At 35.7% G+C, this 22641-nt stretch overlaps 1 protein-coding gene across 3 annotated transcripts in view; it reads right to left on the bottom strand.

Annotated features, from left to right (window-relative positions):
* VAV3 (vav guanine nucleotide exchange factor 3) overlaps nucleotides 1-22641 on the bottom strand; it is a 400971-nt gene that overhangs the window by 16016 nt on the left and 362314 nt on the right. For all 3 annotated transcript variants that reach the window (XM_034932393.3, XM_003822235.6, XM_055115325.2), the window contains 3 exons: nucleotides 15840-15956; nucleotides 15194-15281; nucleotides 8980-9109 (listed from right to left, as the gene is read on the bottom strand). In XM_034932393.3, the coding sequence (XP_034788284.1) occupies nucleotides 8980-9109; nucleotides 15194-15281; nucleotides 15840-15956 (335 nt within the window). The remainder of the gene's footprint in view (nucleotides 1-8979; nucleotides 9110-15193; nucleotides 15282-15839; nucleotides 15957-22641) is intronic.

The raw sequence follows: 22641 nt of genomic DNA, 5'->3' as shown, positions 1-22641 counted from the left end.
ATGAAAGTATAACTTAATGAAAGGAAACCCTAGCCGAATATGTAGTCAGCTTATTAATGTTATTAAGAGCAAGAGAGCTGCAGAGTTAAAACCTGCTACCTTATGCAGATTTGGGATTCAGCAGGGGAAATCAAATATCAGTCATATATCAGGAAAAAAGAGATATCAGCATTGATCCTCATAACTAGGAGCCTGGTTAAATTTTTAGGAAGAAAAACTGGGAATTTCTCCCCATTCAGATGAATTTCTGTTTGTTTTTCAAGCAAGAGACTAGTAAAAACAAATTCTTGGATCAGGGCTGTTATATGAAAGCACTATGGTAAATTAACTGCATCGAGACCAGTTATGTATGTATGTTTGTATGTACGTATGTATGCATGTATCTATGTATGTAGTTATTTTTTATATTGAGTCTCCCTCTGTTGCCCATGCTGGAGTGCAGTGGCACCATCTTGGCTCACTACAACCTCCACTTCCTGGGTTCAAGCAATTCTTCTGCCTCAGCCTCCCGAGTAGCTGGGATTACAGATGCGTGCCACCACACCGGGCTAATTTTTTGTATTCTTAGTAAAGACGGGGTTTCACCACGTTGGCCAGGCAGGTTTCAAACTCCTAACCTCAAATCCACCTGCTTCACCCTCTCAAAGTGCTGGGGATTACAGGCATGAGCTACTGTGCCTGGCCGAGACCAGTTTTCAGTTTAGAACATGAGGTTATATGAGACACTATAAAAGTATTAATGAACAGTATAAAAGATGAGAAATTCTAAGATCGTAAGTACTGCTCTGAGCCTTGAAACATTTAAAAGATAGCACTGAATGAGGTTATCTGAATCTTTAGAATTTACACCTGCAAGCCATATTCTGAAGGGATCCTGGATACTGGTTGCTAACTTTTAAAGCCATCAGGCTCAGAATAAAAATGCTTTAGAGTAGCTGGTAAAGATCCTGAAGTAACTAAATAAAAAAGGGAAGCCCAGCATCACTTACTAATGAAGATGTGCAATTGCAGTTGATCAGTTGTCCAAGAACTGTAAATTATGTGGACACCATAAATGAAGAGAGAAGAATATAAAAATGTCAGCAATATGTTATAACTAACTTAGTCCATAGAATAGTGTGTATACCGGAAGAGTGGAGCCAAGCTCCAGGAAATAGAAGTAGGAAACCAAAGTATCAGGGAAAAGGAGAAGGACTCTATAAATATACTTAAAATTGTCAAATGAGGCTAATGTAACACTTCACACTGGGTACCAGTATTGGAAGTGGTAGCAGGAGCAGCAGTAGTAATAGCAGGAGCAAAACACATAGCACTTCCCACATGTGAGATGCTATTCTCAGTATTTCACACCTACTAACTCTTTTAAGCCTCCTAACATGAGCATTAAACACTATGAGACAGTGTTGCATGATGAAATAAACTGGGGAAAACTCTAGATAAACTGTCACTTTCCTAGAAGGGAATATATCATACTAGCAGCATTTCTTATATATCTGTTTGACAAAAGAAATCTTTTCATGGTACTTCTCACAGGGCTAGAGATTCCTGGAATACTCCATTGGAGATATTGATCTGATATATGTAAAAGAGGTTTGAAAAGTAAGAGTGTCCTGTTAATCATCAAATTATTGAATTTCAGAATTCTTAGGTTCTCTTATTCCATATAAAATATTCAATATAATGTTTCAGACAAATGGTCATTCAAGTATTGTTTAGGAGCCTGCATTGGCTAGAAGTGCAGTCTCTCAGAAAGATAAGGCATTTCACCGGGGAAAGGCAATACAATTCATTGAAAACACTTTTTTTTTTGTATTAAAGTAGTGTTTTTCTTGTATAAATCTCATTCACTGACTGCCTGACTGCTGTAATAATGTAAAGTCCTCTTATAACTCCAAGTTACAAAATGACAAAAAGAAAAATTAGAATAAGGATGGAAAATTTTAGAGAAAAGTTTAAAATTAATACAGTGGAACTGCAGTGGGTTGAATGGTGGCCCTTCAAAAAGATATGCCCACCCAGAACCTGTGAACCTGTGAATGTGACTTTATTTGAAACAGGGTCTTTGAAGATGTAATTCAGTTAAGGATCTCAAAATGAGATCAAGCTGTATGTGGGTGGGCCCTAAATCCAATGACAGGTGTCCATAAGAGAAAAGAAGGGACAATGATACACACAGAAGGTGACGTGAAGACCAGCAGAGACTGGAGCGGTGCATCTATAAACCAAGCCATGCCAAGGATTGCCAGTAGAAACTGGGAGAGGAGCATGGGAGGGATTCTCCCTCACAGCCTCCAGGAAGAATTAGCCCTGCTAACACTTTGGTTTTCAACTTCTGGCCTCCAGAAGGGTGAGAGAGTAAACTTCTGTTGTTTTAAGCCACTTGGTTCGTGATAATTTTATAGCAGTACTAGGAAACCAATATAACGAGATTAAAACAGATATTTAAATTACCAGAATAAAACTAGATCATATCAAACCCAATTGCAAAATGACCGAGGAAAAGATGACAAAAAAACTGAGGATACAATAAAATCAGAAAATAAAGACAGGTGAATATGGGAATGCTGAATTAAAAGGGCAAGGGAGAAACTAAGTTAAGTGGATGGTTAGGAACCTGTACGAAGGAGATAATAAATATTGTCTCTATTCTATTGTAATATAACTAATAAATAGTAGTTAAGGAATTATTAGGATGTTTAAGGAATTATCAGGAATAAGAATGCTACTTTATGTTCTACTGAGTTAAATAAATACGACACAAATTATCCAAGTTTCTGTTTCTACCCAAAATACTGACTAAAAATGAAGGATAAGCATGTTGTTGGATGGTGAATAGAATAATGGGGACAGTGGGTGGCAGGAAAGAGACCACACCCAGGGAGAGACAGCCTAGGCTCTGTTCTGGCTTCTACTTCTTCCTGCAACGTCAACCTTATGGCTCCAATGACAAAAGTAGCCTTCGTCAATCTTTGAAGAATTGCTACACTATTTGTCAACACACTGAAAGGAACATGCTGATCTACACTCTGTTTTCAAACTCACCCATATTCCCATGCTTTTCCAGTTTCAACTTAGCACTCTAATATCTGCTGTGTCTCCTGTGAACCTTAGACTCTGACTTCTCTTATTTAGCTCCTTCTGAGGCTATTTCATGCAAGGCATGTGCAAAAGTACAATTGAGAATGACAAGCAAAGGGTCCTGGCTTCTAGGGCTCCAGCAAACAACGCACCAGAAGAAATTAAGCCTATATACAAATGCCTATAATTCTCACATCACTATATTCTATGTGAACTATGAAATGGAGTATTAATGATTCATAAAATTCTACCTTCAATCCAGACCACTCTCCTCAGTGCCAGCTGCATCCTGAACCATTGAATATCCACAGGTACCTAAACATTGTGCAAAACTGAATATATTCTCTTTTCTCTTAAATCTGTTCTATCTCTTCTGTTTCCTGGATTGTTAATGGTTTTATCACTTGCCAGTTGTCCAAAGCAAATACTTATGTACCATACTTGTACTAATTTGATTTCAAATCCTTTATCCAATCAACTCAACCTCTAAGATATACGCAAACCTGCCACTGTCCTTCTCTGCTGTCACTATGCAACTCATGTCCAAAGCATGCTTATCCCTCTCACGGACATCTGCAATAGCCTCCTAACTCATCTTCCCTCTGTGCATGCCTCCCTCTGGGCCAGTCCTCAGGAACAGTCAGTGGTCTTTTAAGACAATGTAAATTAGTTCATGCCATTTTCTGTCTGTAAAACTTCAATACTTTCCTAGTGCAAATATCAGAATCCACTTACTGTAACACATTGGTCCTTTTTCAGTTCCTTAAACATATGAAGTTCTCTACTGCTTATGAACCTTCACACAAATGACCTCTTTGCTATGCAGGTTCCCTATTGGCCACCACCCCACACCCTGTCAGCTCTTGTAGATCCTTTAAGTTTAGCCTGACTGTCACTTCTTCAAAAAGCCCTTCTCTGACCCTGAAGGCTAAATGGCCCTGCTCCCATTTCCTTGCACTTATGCTTCAGCTTCATAAGGATTATCAAAATTTGTGATTATTGAAGGCGTTTGTTTTTGTCTGTTCTTGTTCACCAGATTGTGTATCTTATTCACTATTATAATTCCAGTATCTAGCACAAGGCCTAGCACATACTAAGTACTGAAAATATTTTCAGGATAAAGGGATGGATGAATGAATGAATGAATGAATGAAGCAAATCCAATGAGGTCACAGGTAAGGAACGGATGGCTTCAAATATGATCTGTTCAGTACATGCTAGTGTTCCACACGTCCTGAAATCAATGGACCAGACGCTTCTATGTCTGAAGCAGGCAAAAGAAGGACACTGTCACTACCTCCCAATTCTTCAGATATAGCCAGCAAATGGGATCATCTCCATAACTGAAAACTTCTATTCTGAAATATTTCAGACTTAAAGTAGCAAGGAGAGCAAAAGGAATTCCCACATATTTTTCATTCAGACTCCCCAAATGTTAACATTTTATGATGTTTGCTTTATCAATCTATGTATTTTTCCTGAGCCACTTGAGAATAAATTGCAGACATAATGCCCCTTATTGCTAAATACTCAGCACACGTTCCTGAAAAACAAAGGTATTCTCTTCTCTTATATAACCACAGTACAATTATCAAAAGCAGAAAATTGCATTGATGCGGTACTATTTTTTAATCAAGAGAATTTATTCAATATTTGCCAATTGTATCACATCTTTTATAGCAACATATATACACACATATTTTATAACATATACAAAATGTTACTATACACACACTCATATATATACATACATGTGTGTGTGTGTGTGTATGTATCTTCCCAACCCCTGTTCTAGGATTCAATCCAAGACCACATGTTATATGTAGTTGTCACATCTCTTGGTCTCCTTTAATCTGAAACAGTTCCTCAGACTTTTTCTTTAATGACACTGAAAGTTTTAGAGTATAGACCAATTATTTTGCAGAATGTCTTTTAGTTTGGGATTGTCTGATGTTTCCTCATGATTAGATTCCACTTATGCTTTTTGGGGACAATAATACCACCAAAGTGTTGGTTTGTCCTGCTTGGAGCATTATATTAGGAGGTACATGATATTTATTTGTCCCATTATTAGGGATGTTAACTTCAATCACTTGGTTATTACTATTACCCTTTTGTAATTAATAAGTTCTTACAGAAGATACTTGGATATTATATAAATATAGTGATAGCCATTTAAAAAAATTACCCAACTCTACTCTGTGGCCCAACTAATTCTCTACAAATAAAAACTTGGCAAAATATTTAAGGTCTGCTTATGGGTCACAAAATAGCTAAACATACAACTTTTCCTAATGCACCAATCTGTTAACATTACCTTACCTGCTTCTCTCATGCAAACAAAGGAAAAAACCTAAGATGCTATTTTTAAAAGAACATTATAAAATCTCTAATTTCATTCCTCATTCATCAGATGAGAAAGCTAAGGCCCAGACAGGCTAAGTGACTCGCCTAAGGTCAGACAGCTACTCTGGCAGACCTCAAAATAATTATGTGTTCATTGTAGAGCAAGAAATGCAAAAGTCAATTTAATGCCCTTCAAATATACAAGCCCTACAGGTAAACCTAAAGCAATCTAAGGCAGGTTTGAGATGACCATTTTGGAAAATAACGGGATTTTTACAAAGATCCACAGAACATCTTTCATGGAGTCACTGAAGTTTCTAGAGGAAGCCCAAGAGCTCCCTGCTATGCCTGAGTTCTCTCTTTGTTCTTTTTCTTTCTCTCTTTTCTTCTCACTTAGAAATGCTCTTAAGTCATTCCAAAGACAAAGATAAAATCCCATCACTCTGGGAGAGAGGCTGAGAGACAGCCTACAATGGGCTCCTAACTTTAAAATGTTATGCTCCTTGCCCAATACTTTGGACACTTGCTTAATTCTAATCAATATCTTTTTAAATGTTACTTTGAATTTGCATAAGATAGTCCTGTCATAATCTTATCACATTGTACATACTTGAAAAAATAATTGGTAAACATTCTACGAACATTCTAACCTAGAGTAGCCCAAAAGTAAGTGGCCACTACAGTGCCCTGGGGCTTTCTTTTCCAAGGTGACTAGATTATTTAAAAATAATAACAATAATAAACAGCAGGTTTCAGGAGTTGAAGTTCTATTCTCAACCTCTACTCAGAACACAGAATGGTTCCAAGCTTTACCTTGCCTGCTCTGTATCTTCCAAGGACTTTTAGAAGTAATGGAGATGCCATTTCTGTCCAACCCAGTATCCCAAGGTAATAATGCTTGGCAAATGTTATTTTTAGATGATAGCAGCATACCTAAAGCTATGAACCAAAGGTAAGCAATATGAAGATATCTTGCACAATCTTTCTATACAAACATGCAGCATTTCCTCCTTACCACTTCCTGGGATGTATAAAATGCATAAAAATAGAAGCAGTCTTTCTTTAAGGGTGAGCTTTTATCAAGACTTGGTATAAAAATAAGCAAGTTATATTTAAAAAATCATAAAGGCAAAGATGTACATTGCTATGAGTCATAATTAGTAAATGTATTCAAGCCTTAGAAATATAGGAAAGTGCTGTGTTAGAATAAGAGTTAGAAGTAGCAGCAGTAGTAGAGGAAGTAGAAGTTGTAGAGTCAGCAGTAACTTTTACTGTTTACCATGTAAGAGCACTATGCTAAGTGCTTTATATAGAACACCTCATTTAGCCCTCAGAACCATCTTAGTCTTCCTCTAACTTTATACAAAGTTAGTATAAAGTAAATAAAACACTGGAATGGTATCACAAATTTGATCTAAGATTGTAATCCTTCTTTGCAGTAACGAATGACTAATCTTGGAGTGTTAACCACTGTGCAATCATACCAACCTACACCCCTTCTCTCCTTTTGAGTTGCTTTACGAGGGAGATCTTACCTGACCACTCTATATAAAAATATGAAACTCCTCCAAACCAGACTTGCCTGAGTTTCCCCATTAAAATGTAAACTCCATAAAGGTAGGAACTTTGTCTTCTTAATTGCTATATCCCAGAACCAGAACAGTGCCTTGTATGTGTTAGGTGTTTAATATATATCTGTTTAACGAATGAATGAACAATTGATGAACAAAACCAAACTATAACAAATATAAAATTTTCAATGAATTGTTTGCTTTCACTTCACAATTACAAAAAAAAAAGTTTTAGTGGCTTGATTCAAGTTGTCAGAATCTCTTAAAAAGGCTGGGTAGGGAAGTTTGAACTCATGAGTTTATTTGTTGAAAAATTTATCTGGGGCTAGCATGGATATTCAAAGACATTCTACTGGCTATGCTTTTTTTTAAGAAAAAGTCCTGTAATTCCCTTCTTAGTTGTCAAACAAGTTGAGCATTAAATACTTCATTAAACATGAGACATAATTTTAAGTTAGACAACTTCATTCATTGCCGGGCTACATTCTCTGAGTACCTCCATGTACTAAACACTAAGGAATTGGCTGGGAGTGAACCACAGAGTGAAATATGAGGGTTAGTGACCTTCCTACCTAATACGGGACATCTGTTCTCCCTGTCTGCCCACTTCTCCCTCCTAGGCTCTCTAGAGCTAAGTGAACAACTCAAACAGGATTTTTCATCTAACTGACCTCCCTGGCAACTTTTATTATCTCTTGCTGCTGGGAAGGCAAAGAAACAGAGCTTTGAAAATTACATGTTTCATGCTGGGGGAAATGTCATAGCTTCAACAGAGTTTTAAGATATTGGTAGGAAAATTGTTTTTTTTGAGAAAACTTCCATTTTTGAATGAGCAAAAATTATGCCTATTTGAGAATCTAAAATAATCAGGTAATCTTGGGCTAAAAAATAACACGATAAAATCTAATAGGTGTTTAAAGTTTTAACATAAAGTTCGTTCTGCTTTCATTGCACGAGCTTAGGCATACATCATTGATCACTGTAAGGAGAACATATATTAAGTTACTTAAATAAAAAATATGTCAGTTGATGTGACAGATTGTTTGTTTACCTGAATTGAAATGTATAAAACTTCACTGATGTTGTTGAAACCCAGAGCATTACCTGTTCCCCTTTCAGTTTCTGCTTTCAAGGAAAAATATAAAGTTATATTAAACCGACGCAAATTCTGTTTTCAAATACCTCTTGATATCCCAGTTTTGCTTAGGCTAAAGATTCTAAGAGTAATGAAATTGTATTCACTTCTTCCCCAAAACACTTATTTAAAAAAAATAAAATGATATCAGATTAAGAAAATAAAATCACACCTTCTTGATGACATTTTTCAATTTTTTTGTTACATGCTCTATCTCCAGGAAGATTATGTAACATTAAACGATGAGAGAAAAGGTTTTCGACTTAGTCTCACAGTCCAACCATAACATGCTTTTGTTTGCATGCTAATCTTTTGTGATTAGTTGTGGCACACAGCTCATTCTGAAAGAAAGTGGCTAATGTATGGTTTTAGAAATACTAGCATCCAAAAAAACACATTAGTAATGTCAAAATTCTTAAAGTAGTCATTGAAATAGACCATAAGCAGATTTGAGATACTAGGCTAACTGGAGAGCTGTGTACCAGCCCTGCTTAAATACTATTACTCAAACAGAATTATGACCTCACACATTACATGTAAGTTAAAAAGAGTTTAGTTAATATAAAAGTCAATGAAAAGTATGAAATGTAAATATTAGAATATCTTTTACGTTTCTGCTGGATTTTTGGACATAAACATAATTTTTAATTTGCCATAAAGATCTATAATTAGACATGTTCACAAGCCTGTTGGTCCATCTGACTCTGCTTAACTCCAGAAAAGAAGTCCTTGCTCATGCATTAGCGCATCCATTGGTTATATTTTAAAATTTGGAAGGAAGATGTTTAATGTTATTGTGCCCCTAATTTTTAAGTGACAGCAAATTGTATTCTCAATTACAATACTTACAGCTGTTGCCTGCTCTATTACCCCTCTGTCCAGCTGAATGTTCTGGCTCCTTGTATGGAAACTGCAGAGTTGTATCTAAGGTTCTGAACCCTTCCTTGAGAGAATGATGCTTGTAGTACTCCACAAGTTCCTTTGGAAAAAAGAATCCAACATATTTTTGATAAGGATACTTTTGTTCTCAAACACATGAACTCCTGAGCACATAAATACAATAAGGATGACCAATTTAATGCTAAATTTTCCATAGGTATATGGAAGATTAAGCAAATGATAATCTCTCCCTGCTGTCTGGATGTACATGACAGCTACCTAATAGCTGTCCTTGTTACTCAGGCCATTAATAATATGAGTTACCCCCTATTGTTATTCACAGATGGAGAACATCCTGTCTTCAGTCAGATGTAGCAAATGAAAAGAAACAATACTAAACCTCAGTTTCAGTGTAGTAATTATTGTTCTTATTTATGAAATACTTGCCTTTCTAAACCAAAATAAAAGGAACAGCTGCTTGCTGAATATACAGCAATTTCTACTTTCCTGCACTTATTTTCTTTCAAAATGGCAGAAAAACAAACTTACGCTTTTTCGTGGTAAACAAAAGTTGATAAAGCACAAATGGTACTTGACACTGTTTTTAGTTTCTGATGAAGTATAGTACCTGTCATAGCTCCGCATATCTGCTACTCAGAGAGGTCAGTATAATTCTTTCCAATTTTCTCTTATAAATAATTTGTCTTAAATACATCTACACCTAATGTAATAACCACATGCCATCCTTCAGACTATCGTTTCAGAAAATTTCACAGGTTGGTTTCATAGATTCTGCAGAAATCTGAATCTCTCTACTGTAAACTGAAACTGAATAATAATTCACAATAAAAATGTATCTTATCATCAAATGAGTCCTGTAGATATAAAATTTCTTATAAATATCTGAAATGAAAATAAACGAAAAATCACTTTTAACTTAATTATTCAATGTTTCTATTGGAGCACCTTTTTAAAAATAAAAAATAAAAAAAAGAACAGAAAAAAAAACCACTTGTTTCTTCTAAAAATCCCACTGCCATCAACTTAATATCTCTGTTCAGTGGTTATGTTCAAAGTTCCCCAGACAAATCAATGAGTCCAAAAATCAGTTGAAAGAAGAAAAAGAGAATCATCAATGATTTATTATTTATGACAAAACTTGAGTATGTTGTGGAATGCACTGTACCAGGAGCTTCAGGGGTCACAGAGATTATAAAGATAAGCCTCCTGCCATTGAGGAATTCTCATCCTGGAAGGGAAAGTTCAAAGGCAGGAGAGAGAACTTTGTTTTGTGTATCCAATGGGAAGGGTGACGGAAAGTTTTGTAATACAAGTAGCTTGGCTTAAACTGAAGAACTAGTAAAATTACAATAGCCAGGAACCAGGGAAAGATCATTTTAGGTAGAGCAGGCAGGCTGGAAACAGACATAAAGGTGATAAACAAAGACCACCTTTCATAAGCTAAAAGCAGCATAGTTTGGCTAAAGCATTGGATAAGGGAAATGGCAATTTTTCAATCTCACCTATAAAATGGGGCTAATAAACCATTTCACAGATGATAACAAAGAATATATAAAGTACCTAATACATGTGAAAAACTGTAACAGCTACCCCATTATCCCATGTGCCAGGCCCTTTACATGGCTCCTTATAACTTTCACTCAAGAACATTATGAAATGGGCCTTATTCCCATTGAAGCTCAAATATCAGTGAGGTGAGTGAACTTAGGCAAAGTCACATAGCTAGCGCCTTTATCCAAAGTTTGTGCTCTTAACTGTATCATACTATTAGCAAATAGTGCCTAGCAAATGTAAATACAAAAACAAGAGCCAGGCATGGTGGTTCATGCCTGTAATCCCAGCACTTTGAGAGGCTGAGGCAGGTGGATCACCTGAGGCCAGGAGTTCGAGACCAACCTGGCCAACATGGTGAAACCCTGTCTCTACCAAAAATACAAAAAAGTTAGCCAGGTGTGGTGGCAGGTGCCTGTGATTCCAGCTACTTGGGAGGCTGAGGCAGGAGAATCACTTGAACCTGGGAGGTGGAGGTTGCAGTGAGCCGAGACTTTGCCACTGTACTCCAGCCTGGGCAACGAGAACGAAACTCTGTCTCAAAACAAAACAAAACAAAACACCAAAAAACACACACACAAAAAACAGGGAGGCAAAAGTGAAGTAGTTTTTGCTATGTGTTCATGATGTACTAGGAACTTTGTTTTCTTAGACTTAAAATGTTAGGGTCTTCCAAATATTGTATCTATAACTTGAAAAATATGTATTTCTTCCTTTCTTCCTTGGGCCCAGATAATGTGGGTCCTTGTTGAAGCAAGAAATTTGTAATCAGACCGACCTTTAAAAACAAAGAGAAAAAGAAACAAAAGACCATGTAGAAGTTTGTATCTCCAAAATGGTTTCAATGATCAGAATATGCATTTGTATTTTGGTGAATTTTAACATGTTTTGCACAGACAAGGTATAGAATTAAATTCTACTTAGTGACCAATATTGCTATTCATTTTTTAAAAATATAAAGCAAAATTTTGTGAGGTCTCTGGAATATATATATATATATATACACACACACACACACACACACACACACACACGTATACATAATGTCACTGATACAAACGATACCGAAGTTTTCTCCTAGTCTTATTACTTAAATTGAGTAAAATGTGTTATTTTCTTTAGCAAATGTGAAAACAAACTTGAAAGGAATTATAAGCCATAGCTTTGAACTTCAACATAATTTTGTTATAGGTAATATGAATTTTATGATTCTTGCTATGAATTACAATTTATGTGAATTTGGCTAGAAACCATAGAATTATCATACTGAAAAATGATTTGGTGATTATTTAATACTCGCCCACCCCAAAATTTTATGGAAGAAAAAATGAGTTTTCCAAGGCCTAGGGTCATGCGGCTTACTTAGTAAGCTGCAAAACACTCTTTATCACTTCACTAAGCATGGAAGATATTTTAGTTCCATTTTTACAGTCTTATGAGGGTAAATCTTCCTACATGTTTCTAACTGGGTAGAACTAAATAGTGTCACCATGGATCTTTTCCAATTTGCCTTTATGCTTTCTGTATTTTAGTCTAATCCACCCCTGCTTTAACAGTCATTGACCTTCAGGTACAACAAGTAAATAAGAAGACTCTAAACAAAAGAAATCGCTAAGCTTTCCTTATCTCACACTGACACAGCAGTGTCAACAATTCAAGTCTCTTAAAAATAATGAGTGAGAGCCAGTCATTCCAATTACCAAGGAAACAGGCAATGGAGATGGTTTATAAACAGCATTTGGACATGGACTGTCTGGCATACATGAAAATTAGAACAAAATTAATGCCTTGTAATCTGGATACAGAAATTCATTTAGGATTTGAATTTAATGACTAAGGAAAACAAAGATTCTGATTAACCAAGCTATTGAAACTCAAGGGAAAAAGGTTAGGTCAAAACCACCTAAGGCCAATCTTCTCATTGAGAAACCAGTTAATTTAAAAGAAGCTCTGGAGTTTGCTTATGTTTTACACACTTTCCAGATTTAAATTTAATTCCAGGCCCTATTGTGTTTCACAGATAGAAGAGTAAACTAATACCAATAATAAGAGGATACTGAACTATTCTTAAGAAACAACTCAAATCCACAGATCACTCCTTACTTATAATAGACAAGTGTGTTATTTGACTCCAACATGATAAAAGGTAACTCCTTGAAGTTTGTATGATCTTGATTTTGAGAAACCTTCACACCAATTAATCATCTTCTACCTCCTTCCAGAAGTCCAGGTTGCTAAAACATGAGCTATTCCTTCTGACCAAGTATCCATGTGGCATTTCCCAGCCTAGGTTCCAAGGACTGCTCTATGGTGAGGTTCTTGGTGTAGACGTATTTACTGATTCTTAAGCTTCTTTTTAGAATGGTTAAATCCTTTTGAGTTCTCCAGAAAGTGATTTCACATAGTAAGGACTCAATATAAATTTGCTCAACAAATGAACAGAAACAAAATGGAGGGGTAGCTTCAGATTAGTTCAGCTGCCTCTTCAGCAATTTTTATAGTTATTTACTAAACTTGATAAAAGCACTTTTCTGATATTGAGATTTTTTTCCAGCTCCTTGTTTTTCTTTTCATAATTACATCCTTTGCTAATGTTTGTTAGTTTCATTTTGCTTTGCTAAAATTCTTAGTTCCTTCCCTTTAACAACGCTGTGATACGTGCTTCCTTACAAAAGATGCCCAGATATGGAGAAAAAAACACATATGCACGTGTCTCTAATAGTGGCATTGCTGAGATTTTATACATAACATATAAGAAAAGCTTACTTTAGTCCTGTGACAAGTACTTTTAGTTATTTTTCCAGAAAATATCATTGTAGAAACTTTTAAGGCTCTCTGGCACAATTTTTTTTTAATGCTGGGTCTCTATTGCTTTCACTATAATCGCAGCTTTTACATGCAGATAGGAACTCATGTATCTACGTCTACCAATCCAGGTCACTGTGGTATTACTGGCTTTTCACATCTAACCTTGGCTTCTGAAGAACTGCCTTGAGCTGAACCCAGGTGACACAAAGCTAAATTGATTGGCCCTTTTCAGTGACTATTCCTTTCATCTTCTTTGCTTGTCTCCTCTGATGGGAGTTACTTTTGCTACTTTCAAAGTCTGCAAGGCTGGCAGTTATCTTTGGCTCTGCAGCAGTTTTTTAAGTCCCATAGTAACTATAACACTGTGGAGCAGCCTCATTACCATCCAAGGAAGTTCTGCAGGTGAAAACTCAAGCTGGTACGTCTTGCAGAGATGTGGAGAGCCCCTGTGCGTGCTTTTATCATGTCTCAGCTGTGTCTGTCATTCATTATTTGTGCATCCACTTGCCACCTCCCTCCAAGTTTTCATTTTATGAAGAACCTCCTCTGGTCCAGTTCTCTCTGTGCTCAGCCTGCTTGTTTCAACAGAATGTAAGTTACTTCCAGCAGGGAGGATGCCTGGATCTTGGTTACAAATTTGACAGAGTTTACATTTTCCAGGACACGACCTTGCTGCCCATCCTTAGCTTTTGAGCTGGGAATGATCTTTACATCCATAGAGATTTTCTTATTTTTCTTTCAACTCAAGATGCTTCAATTTCTTTAAAACACTGACACCTGCCTTGAAGCAGTTCTACATTTTTGGATAAGGCATTCAAGCTGGCCTATTTTGTAAGGCTCTCTTACACTCAGTTTAACTTTAATGTTAACATCTGCAAAGTGCTTTGAGATGTTTTCTGGAAGGATGCAGTATGTATCATTTGATTGATGGTTCAATCAATGAGTGGTCCTTCCCAATGTTACTCAAGGTACTTAGCAGTACAAATGCATCTTATGTCCTATATCCAAACTCTTCATTATCTCAGGAAACTACCAAACTTGAGAAACATACTTGAGACCACTTAAGGAAATGTGAATTTAGAGTTTACTGTTAGCAACGCATACATGATGACATATACACATTGTTTAAATGACATACACAAAATATTCTTATATGCTAACAAAAGTATGAATAAGTTCTATTTTTTTTAAACTGTGGGAATAATCCTTATTCATTTGATGTGATTTGACAATATACTATTTCCATTTAAATATACAATTCCTATGAAATATCAACTGTTAAGTGGCAAAAATGTTACCTTGTTAATGCGTAAAGTATCTAAGATAATGAATGAGAACCATGGTAGAGATCACTTAAAATAGCAAAAAATACAAAAATCTTTTCAATTTGACTTTATATTGCATTTTATAAAAAATGAACCTAAATGTTAGACATATTTTACTAATTACAACTTTTTGTGTTATAATTTAAAATACTGTCCTCTGCCTGAATCAGGACATAGAGGCAAAGGAAGAAAAAAAGAGGAAAGAAAGGTATATTTAAAATCTGCTGTATCATTTAAACACAAACCAAAACTCTATCTAAACCTGCAAACAATTTACAATGAAGATTATGATTCGAGCAATATAAAACTTAGAGATTTATAAATTAGAATTTTCAGGATTTTGCTGCAAAATTAGAATATGATTATCTTTAAATAACTTTTCAGTGAGCAAAATTTCCAAGAAACTATAGAATTAAAATGACCTTTCTAACAAAAGAAAAATAAGGATCCCAGATTGAAAAGTAATAATCAATGCTTACCATTAAACTTTTAAATTTTCTATTTTCTGCAATGTGAAAAAAACCATCTCTTGTTAAAATCTTGATGTGCTTTGCTTCATTATTGTACCTGTAGGCAATGAATAACTTATGAATATAAATGTGTTTTTAATCAGTAGAAATCAATAATTACCAGAGGGCATGCCCCAATAACATTATAGGAATTAATTCTGCAGACAAAAATATATACCTATGCCAATACACTGGTGACAGCTAATTAACAAAATATATTTACTGGATTGGTTGAGGATACAACCAATATTTGAAGTGAGAAGGGAGGTTGGATTTGACTATTCATTATGCACAATTTATTAAGTTCAGTTTGAGAACATAGAAAAATAAGACAAAAATCTAGAAATTTATACTGTATTTACTAGAAATATACACACATCAAACCACCAAAACACAATATTATGAAAGAAATCTAATATGCCAATTAGCAACCTATAACACTTTTTACTGCTTTTCAAAGATATATTTTCAAGTATTAATGAACTGTCTGGATAGATGCATTATTTCTTCTTCAATTAGAACTTTGGTTTTCAACTTCAGTGTTATACATGTCAGATGGTCTATGCAATTATGAAAACAGGAAATCTATTTCTGTAAAAGTACTTGTCCTACTTACTTAATGCTAATTGCATACTCTCCTGACTCTTTGGTCCTGTGCCTCACAAGGTAAGTACTATTTACCCTGTTAATAAGTTCAGTCTCTGCTTGCAATCTTTCCATTGCTCCAGCATACCTGTAAAAAACAATGACACAGAAAATTTGGATAATATACCTGGAAGAGAACGGAGGCTAAAAGTAAGTACCTCTCAATATTTAATTTAGTGGCAGATCTGAGCTGTTGGTAATTCTATATTAATTACATTGTTTAAGAAAAATAAATCAGAAAAAGGTCCTTTAATACGTCCAAACACAAATGCTCTACAAAACTAACAACAGCAAAATGAACAGTGCCTAATACCCACTAAGCACCTAGTAAATAAATGGGACACAGAGGAGTCAGTGGGTATTGGGTAAAAAGACAGTTGTGGGGAGCTTAGGGACAGGAAGGAAAAAGACTTGTAGGGAGAGACTGCCCTGTATAAGATACACAGACACATTTATTTTAGCTTTTCTATATATACTATGAAATGAAATCTCCTTTAAGTATATTTTTAAAGAAAATTCTAGCAATAAGTTATTTTAAATAGTTTTTTTGTTATGAGATTAATTCATATAGTCCACAATTTTGATAAATTTTCTTAAGCAATTAGTAATAATGAGTAAAATTTACTTTTAAAAGGTAGATATTTTTCTTTTTTTTTTTTTTGCATAAAAAGAACATTTCTCATTCTCTTTATTTGCTAAATACAGGCAAGCCCAAAGCAATGCAGTCTATTTAACATGCTAGTAACTTTTTTTTTTTTTTTTTTGAGACAGAGCTTCTCTCTCTTGCCCAGGCTGGAGTGCATGGCACCATCCCAGCTGCCTGCAACCTCCGCCTCCTGGGTTCAAGGGAGGCCTCTGCCTCAGCCTCCCAAGTAGTTGATACCACTGGTGTGGTTGATATTTTTCAAAAACAGAATTCAATCTCCCTAGACTTTGCTGGCCTTAAACATACAGAAACTCCATAATAACTGTAATAATAAAAGGCCAAAATTCAATCTTAAAATAATCTTTAATGACCCCTCAAATCATACATAGGTGTAAAATCTCCTGGCAAGTTACATCAGAGATTTTAGTCAATAGAACTTAAAAGAAAAATTCTGTTTAGATTGGTTCTCTTTCAAAGCTAGTCAATAATTAATGTACCCGAAAATCCTCTGGTTCACATATAGACCCATGTAACTTTGTATAAACATCCACCTGTAATGCAAACTTAATATTCATTTAAAACGCACATGGCAGGCATTCAGCAAAAGTTTGTTGATGGAGGACATGTTAGGTTTCCATCTAGTATAAAAGAGGAACTAAAGGCATTTTATGCAGATGGTACCCTGCGTTTAAAGAAAAGTTATAACAACTCATGAACTACTAGGACCTAGTATAATCTGACTCATGCCTACCTCTCTTCAACCTTATCTCTTACATCTGCCTTCATCACTAGTCTCCAGCCTTCTTTCAGATCCAGGAGTTTCTCAAGCTCCTTTTGCGCTTAGGGTCTTCTCACAGACTGCACTCTTGTCCGGAAACACTCATACCCTATCAACACAATATTCCTTCTCATTGTTAAGGTTTAGAGGGGTCTTCTCTGACCATACCATCTAAAGAATGTTGTCCTGCATCTTGTACTACCTACTCCATTATTCTCATTACAGTATTCCTATTTTTGTGGCACTTATCACAATTAGTATTTAGTGTATGCATTTTTACCAAAGCTATGCATTAATATAGTTTTAAAAGTCCATTCACATTATAATAATGAAAAAGCAGCAGTATTCCATCAGACCAGCATTCTACTCCAAGTCCCATTTCAAACACTGTACCTATTTTTTATTTCTACTTGTGTATTTCTAAACAATTATATGACAATTTCTTATCAATTTTAAACATAAGGAAGGAAAACCATCTTCTTCCTGCCACCTGTGCTCACTCCTTTATAGTGCTGTTCCTCACTCTTGTCTTTCTGTAACCTCTACAAAGCCAAGCTGTCATCTGGCCTAGTTTTGGCATGGTGTTCATTCAAAGAATATCTGCCCTCCAAAATAAAATTGCTTATGTTTTTGTTTGTTCAAGTTCTCTGTCTCTTTCCAAATATACCTCCCAAAAATACATTTTTCAACACCATTGCTATGGTTTGAATGTCCCCTTAAAACCCATGTTGAAATTTAAGTATTGTTATAAGAGTATTGAAAGGTAGAATCCTTAAAAAGTGATTAGGTCACGGGGGCTCTGCCCTCATGAGTGGATTAATGACCTTATCATACGAGTGGTTAGCTATCTTTGGAGTAGGTTCCTGATAAGAAGAATGAGTTCATCCACTACTCTCTCTCTGTCTCTCCCACTGCTTCCTCACTTTGTGATACCTCCTGCCATGTTATTATGCAATGAGAAGGCCCTCACCAGATGCAGCCCCTCGATTTTGGACTGCCCAACTTTTAGAACCATGAGACAAATAAATATATCTTCTTTATAAGTTAACCAATCTCTGTGGTATTCTACTATACAGGTTGAGCATCTCTAATCTTAAAATCTGAAATTCAGAAACCTCCAAAATCTGAAACTTTCTGAGAGTCAGCATGTTTCCACAAGTGGAAAATGCAGATTATAGTCAAAATGCAGTCGAAACTTTGTTTCACGCACAAAATTTAAAATATTACATAAAATTACCTTCAGGCTTTGTGTATAAGATATATATAAAACATAAATAAATTTTGTGTTTACACTTGGGTTCCATCCTGAATATATCTCATGATGTTTATGCAAATATTCCAAAATCTGAAAAAATCTGAAATTCAAAACACTTCCGGTCCCAAGCATTTTGGATAAGGGATACTCAACCTATAGCTGCATTAATTGAATTAAGACAACCACATAATCTACCTGTTTTCTCTGGAGCCTTTTCTTCTGAGCCCTCCACACTCTTCTAATTGATACTGCTTGCTCTACTAAGCCTGTTGAATTACTGTAGTCCTGGGACTTCTCTTTGCTCCCCTTTCCTGGTTTCTATATCTCCCTCTTCCTTGATTTACTAGCTCATCCTTCAGCTTTTTCTAAACATACACAGGATGTAACACTCTAAAGTCCCACATCTATGAAAATATTTTATTTTACCTAGTAATTCATAGTTTGGCTATGAATATTATTGCAATATTCATAGTTTGGTTATTGGGTAAAGAATTCTAGGTGAGAAATTATTTTGCCTCTCAAATATTAATACATTGATTTATTGTCTTCTAATTTCCATTCAATACCATTTCTAATTCTTTGTATGTTGCCTGATTTTTTTCTCCCTAGAAACCTTCAAATTCTTTCTGTATTCTCTATATACTGCAAAATTTCGTGATAATGTGTTTTTTTATATTGTCCTTGCCTTTCAGAAGTATCTTCAATTTGGAGCCACATGTCCTTCGGTTCTGAGAAATTTCTGTATCATTTCTTTGATAATTGCTGCCCTTGGTTTTCTCTTTCTGGAATTCCTGCTACTTGAATGCTGTATCCCCTGGGTCAATAGTCTAGCTTCCACATCGCTTCTCTCATATTATCTATCTCTGACTTTTTGGAAGATTTGCTAAACTTTATTTCCCAAGTCTTCTATAATATTTAACTTATAAGAGCTCCTTTTTGACTGTTTTCTAAAACATTGAGCTTACTTCCAATGAACTTAAGTTTTCTCTTAATTTTGAAGACGTAAATGAAAGTTTTTTTAAGTTGTCTGTTCACTCCAATGGTTTTTTTTTTTTTTTTTTTTTTTTTAGTTCAAGGGTTTCCTCAAATGTATGGTTACTCTTTGTTGTTTGTTACTTAAGAAGGATGCATCCACAATTGACTGGAAACTCTGTGTGTGTGAGCACCAAAATAGGTCCACTGGGTAGGAGTCTGATTTTTTTTTTTTAAGATGAAATCTCACACTGTCACCCGGGCTGGTGTGCAGTGGTGTGATCTCGGCTGCCTGCAACCTCCACCTCCAGGGTTCAAGTGATTCTCCTGCCTCAGCCTCCCAAGTAGCTAGGATTACAGGCACCCACTACCACGCCCAGCTAATTTTTTGTATTTTTAGTAGAGATGGGGTTTCACTATGTTCCAGGCTGGTCTTGAACTCCTGACCTCATGATCCGCCCACTTCGGCCTCCCAAAGTGCAGGGATTACAGGCATGAGCCAACATGCCCAGCTGAGTCTGATCATTTGACAAGAACCTGAAGACTGAGCTGGGAAACACCCAAAGGTCTGGATTTTAGATTTTTAACTCTATTTCATTTCTTTGGGCAAAAATCTTCCAAATTCCTGTCTGAATACCAAGACAGGGTAGTATGTGTATATGGGACCCAGCTGTCACAGTGCTGAAACTGAGCTACACAAGAGAACTGGAGAGCATCATCACTCAGTATACAGAGCCCTCTGTTTTCACTATGGCATCTCCCCAGTCTCTGCTAGGCTTGATCTTTCCAAATCTAGGCCCTATATGGTTCACCTTTTCCACATAATATACCTTCTAACTCCAGTGTCTCCTGCCACTGCAGGAAAGGGCAATTTGTTCGGACTACCATGGGAAAAGGCAGGGACCCTGACATCTATCTCTTGTTCTGCATACAGATTTTAGGATAGTTCCCCAGTTTGCAGTCCCAAATCTCATTCCTATCTTTTGATACCCCAAAACATAGATTATTGAAGACAATCATCTTAATTTTCTATTCTATTTCATTCTGTATGCAAGAGACAAAATTTACCTTGTGCAAACAACTTACTTTTAAATGTAGAAATAATGAGTAGATAATATAGTTGGTGATACTTAACTTCTCAGTGACTTGAGAACTACCATGCCATCAAGCAAAGTAATTTTCTCTAAATAGCTTAGTATTTCTAAAATTGAAGGTTCTATTTTCTGGGGGAGTTGATCATTTTGTTCCCTAGCAGAAGACATTTCACATCAAACTGCCTGCTTAGTTTAAATAGATTGTCCAGGTTGCTCAAGAAAAAAAGAAAAGTAATTTTAAAATTTTACTACATCTTTATTTCTTCCTATTTTCAAGGCTCTCCCTTTGCCTGAACATCTTGCTTTTATAAGAATAATATTATTCTAACTGGTCATATTTTCAGTAGGATTTTACATATTGGCAAGGGTGCATTTTAAAACTAAGGGTACAAAACCTACCTTCGGGTGCCCTGAATGGTTCTCAGGTACCTAATAAGTTTATTTCATAAAATCCATGCAGTTTGAGGTATTAGCATTTTATCTCTCAAATCATTACCTTTGTAACTATAATGCCCAGTTACATGAAAATGGTATAAGAGAAGAAACCTGATCATCACACTTTCAAGATTTTTAACAGTTCCTGATGTTTTTCAGTTTGATTGTCAATGCTATCAGCTCTAGACCTCAAATTAAATTTCTTTCAGGACTATAGTTTAAAATTCCACAAACACTAATGACTTCAAATTGTCTTCAATCAGGTAAAAATGAAGCACATTCCCAGTTCTATCACAAACCCGCCACGATTTCTTCAGCAAGCTCAGTGCTGAGGCCCAGGGAGGGATATCAGGAAGGGTAGACAGTAACTACAGAAGGCAGAGTGACTGCCAGAGGAGGGAAGGTGGAGGAGGGCCCGAGGAGAATCCCATACATTGCACAGTGGATTCCTACACTTTGAAAAGTAACTCAGCATTTTCCATGCTTTTGTTATAGAACAGAAAATAATCAGAACATGTAAAAAATATCAGATAACTCACATGGTAACATGCAAACCCAACTAGTACTATATATTCCCAGGATATTATATTTATATATGTATTCTGATATCTCATTTCTATGCATGTATTTTAATACCACTAAAATAAAAATAGATTCAGTCTTTTTAAGAGAAGTCAAATACAAATTTCAGGAAAACAAATAGAAATGAGTAATGTGCTCACATTCTGCATTTTGGGGGCAGTATAGCAATGTACAGATGGCATAACTTGGAATTCTGGCTTTACCACTCACTAGTTGCATGCTCTGTTTCTTTGTTTCTTCACCCATAAAAAATAACAACAGTCACCACCACTTTTCTTATATAAATGTTGAAGAAATAAAACAAAACATGTACAGTACAAAGCATATAGTAAATACTCAGTATATATTAGTTATTATGACATCATGACTATACTAAATCCTAAATATATTTTTTAATAGTTGGAGATATCTAGAAAATAATAATTACTATCCATTACACTTCCTAGGTTTTGTTAATGATACTGTCAGCCTCCAAGTGGTAAGGGTGCCCCATCCTTATATTTTGTTGCTCTCATATGTTGTAAATTTTATTTTTAGAAGCTACTAGTGTCAACCAGAAGCAGTGGCTCACACCTGTAATCCCAGAACTTTGGAGGATCACTTCAGCCCAGGAGTTCAAGGCTGCAATGGGTTATGATGGCATCGCTGCACTCCATCCTGGGCGACAGAGCAAGACCCCATCTCTAAAACTATAAAAAATAAAATAAAAAAACTACTACTGTCCTTTTTGAGCTAATTTTTAGTTTTTAGACAATGAAATCATATTTTTCTCTCTGCTTTATTAAATCTGTAAAATATAAGATACATATGTGTATATTCCATTCCTTTCTGTGGCTGGTATAAACTTTAAATTATCAGTCAAGGGCACTGGGCACTCATGCATGCACACACACCTCCCTCGCAGATAAAGATATGGAAAGGTCAGCAATACATGAATTCATTATGGTGTTTTGTTACATCAGAAAACACCTTTAGCCGAGACAAATGGAAATGGAATATGGTTTACTACCC

Source organism: Pan paniscus, chromosome 1 (assembly GCF_029289425.2).
Source record: "Pan paniscus chromosome 1, NHGRI_mPanPan1-v2.0_pri, whole genome shotgun sequence".
Lineage (NCBI taxonomy): Eukaryota > Metazoa > Chordata > Mammalia > Primates > Hominidae > Pan > Pan paniscus.
This window is presented reverse-complemented; position numbering and strand designations above follow the sequence as displayed.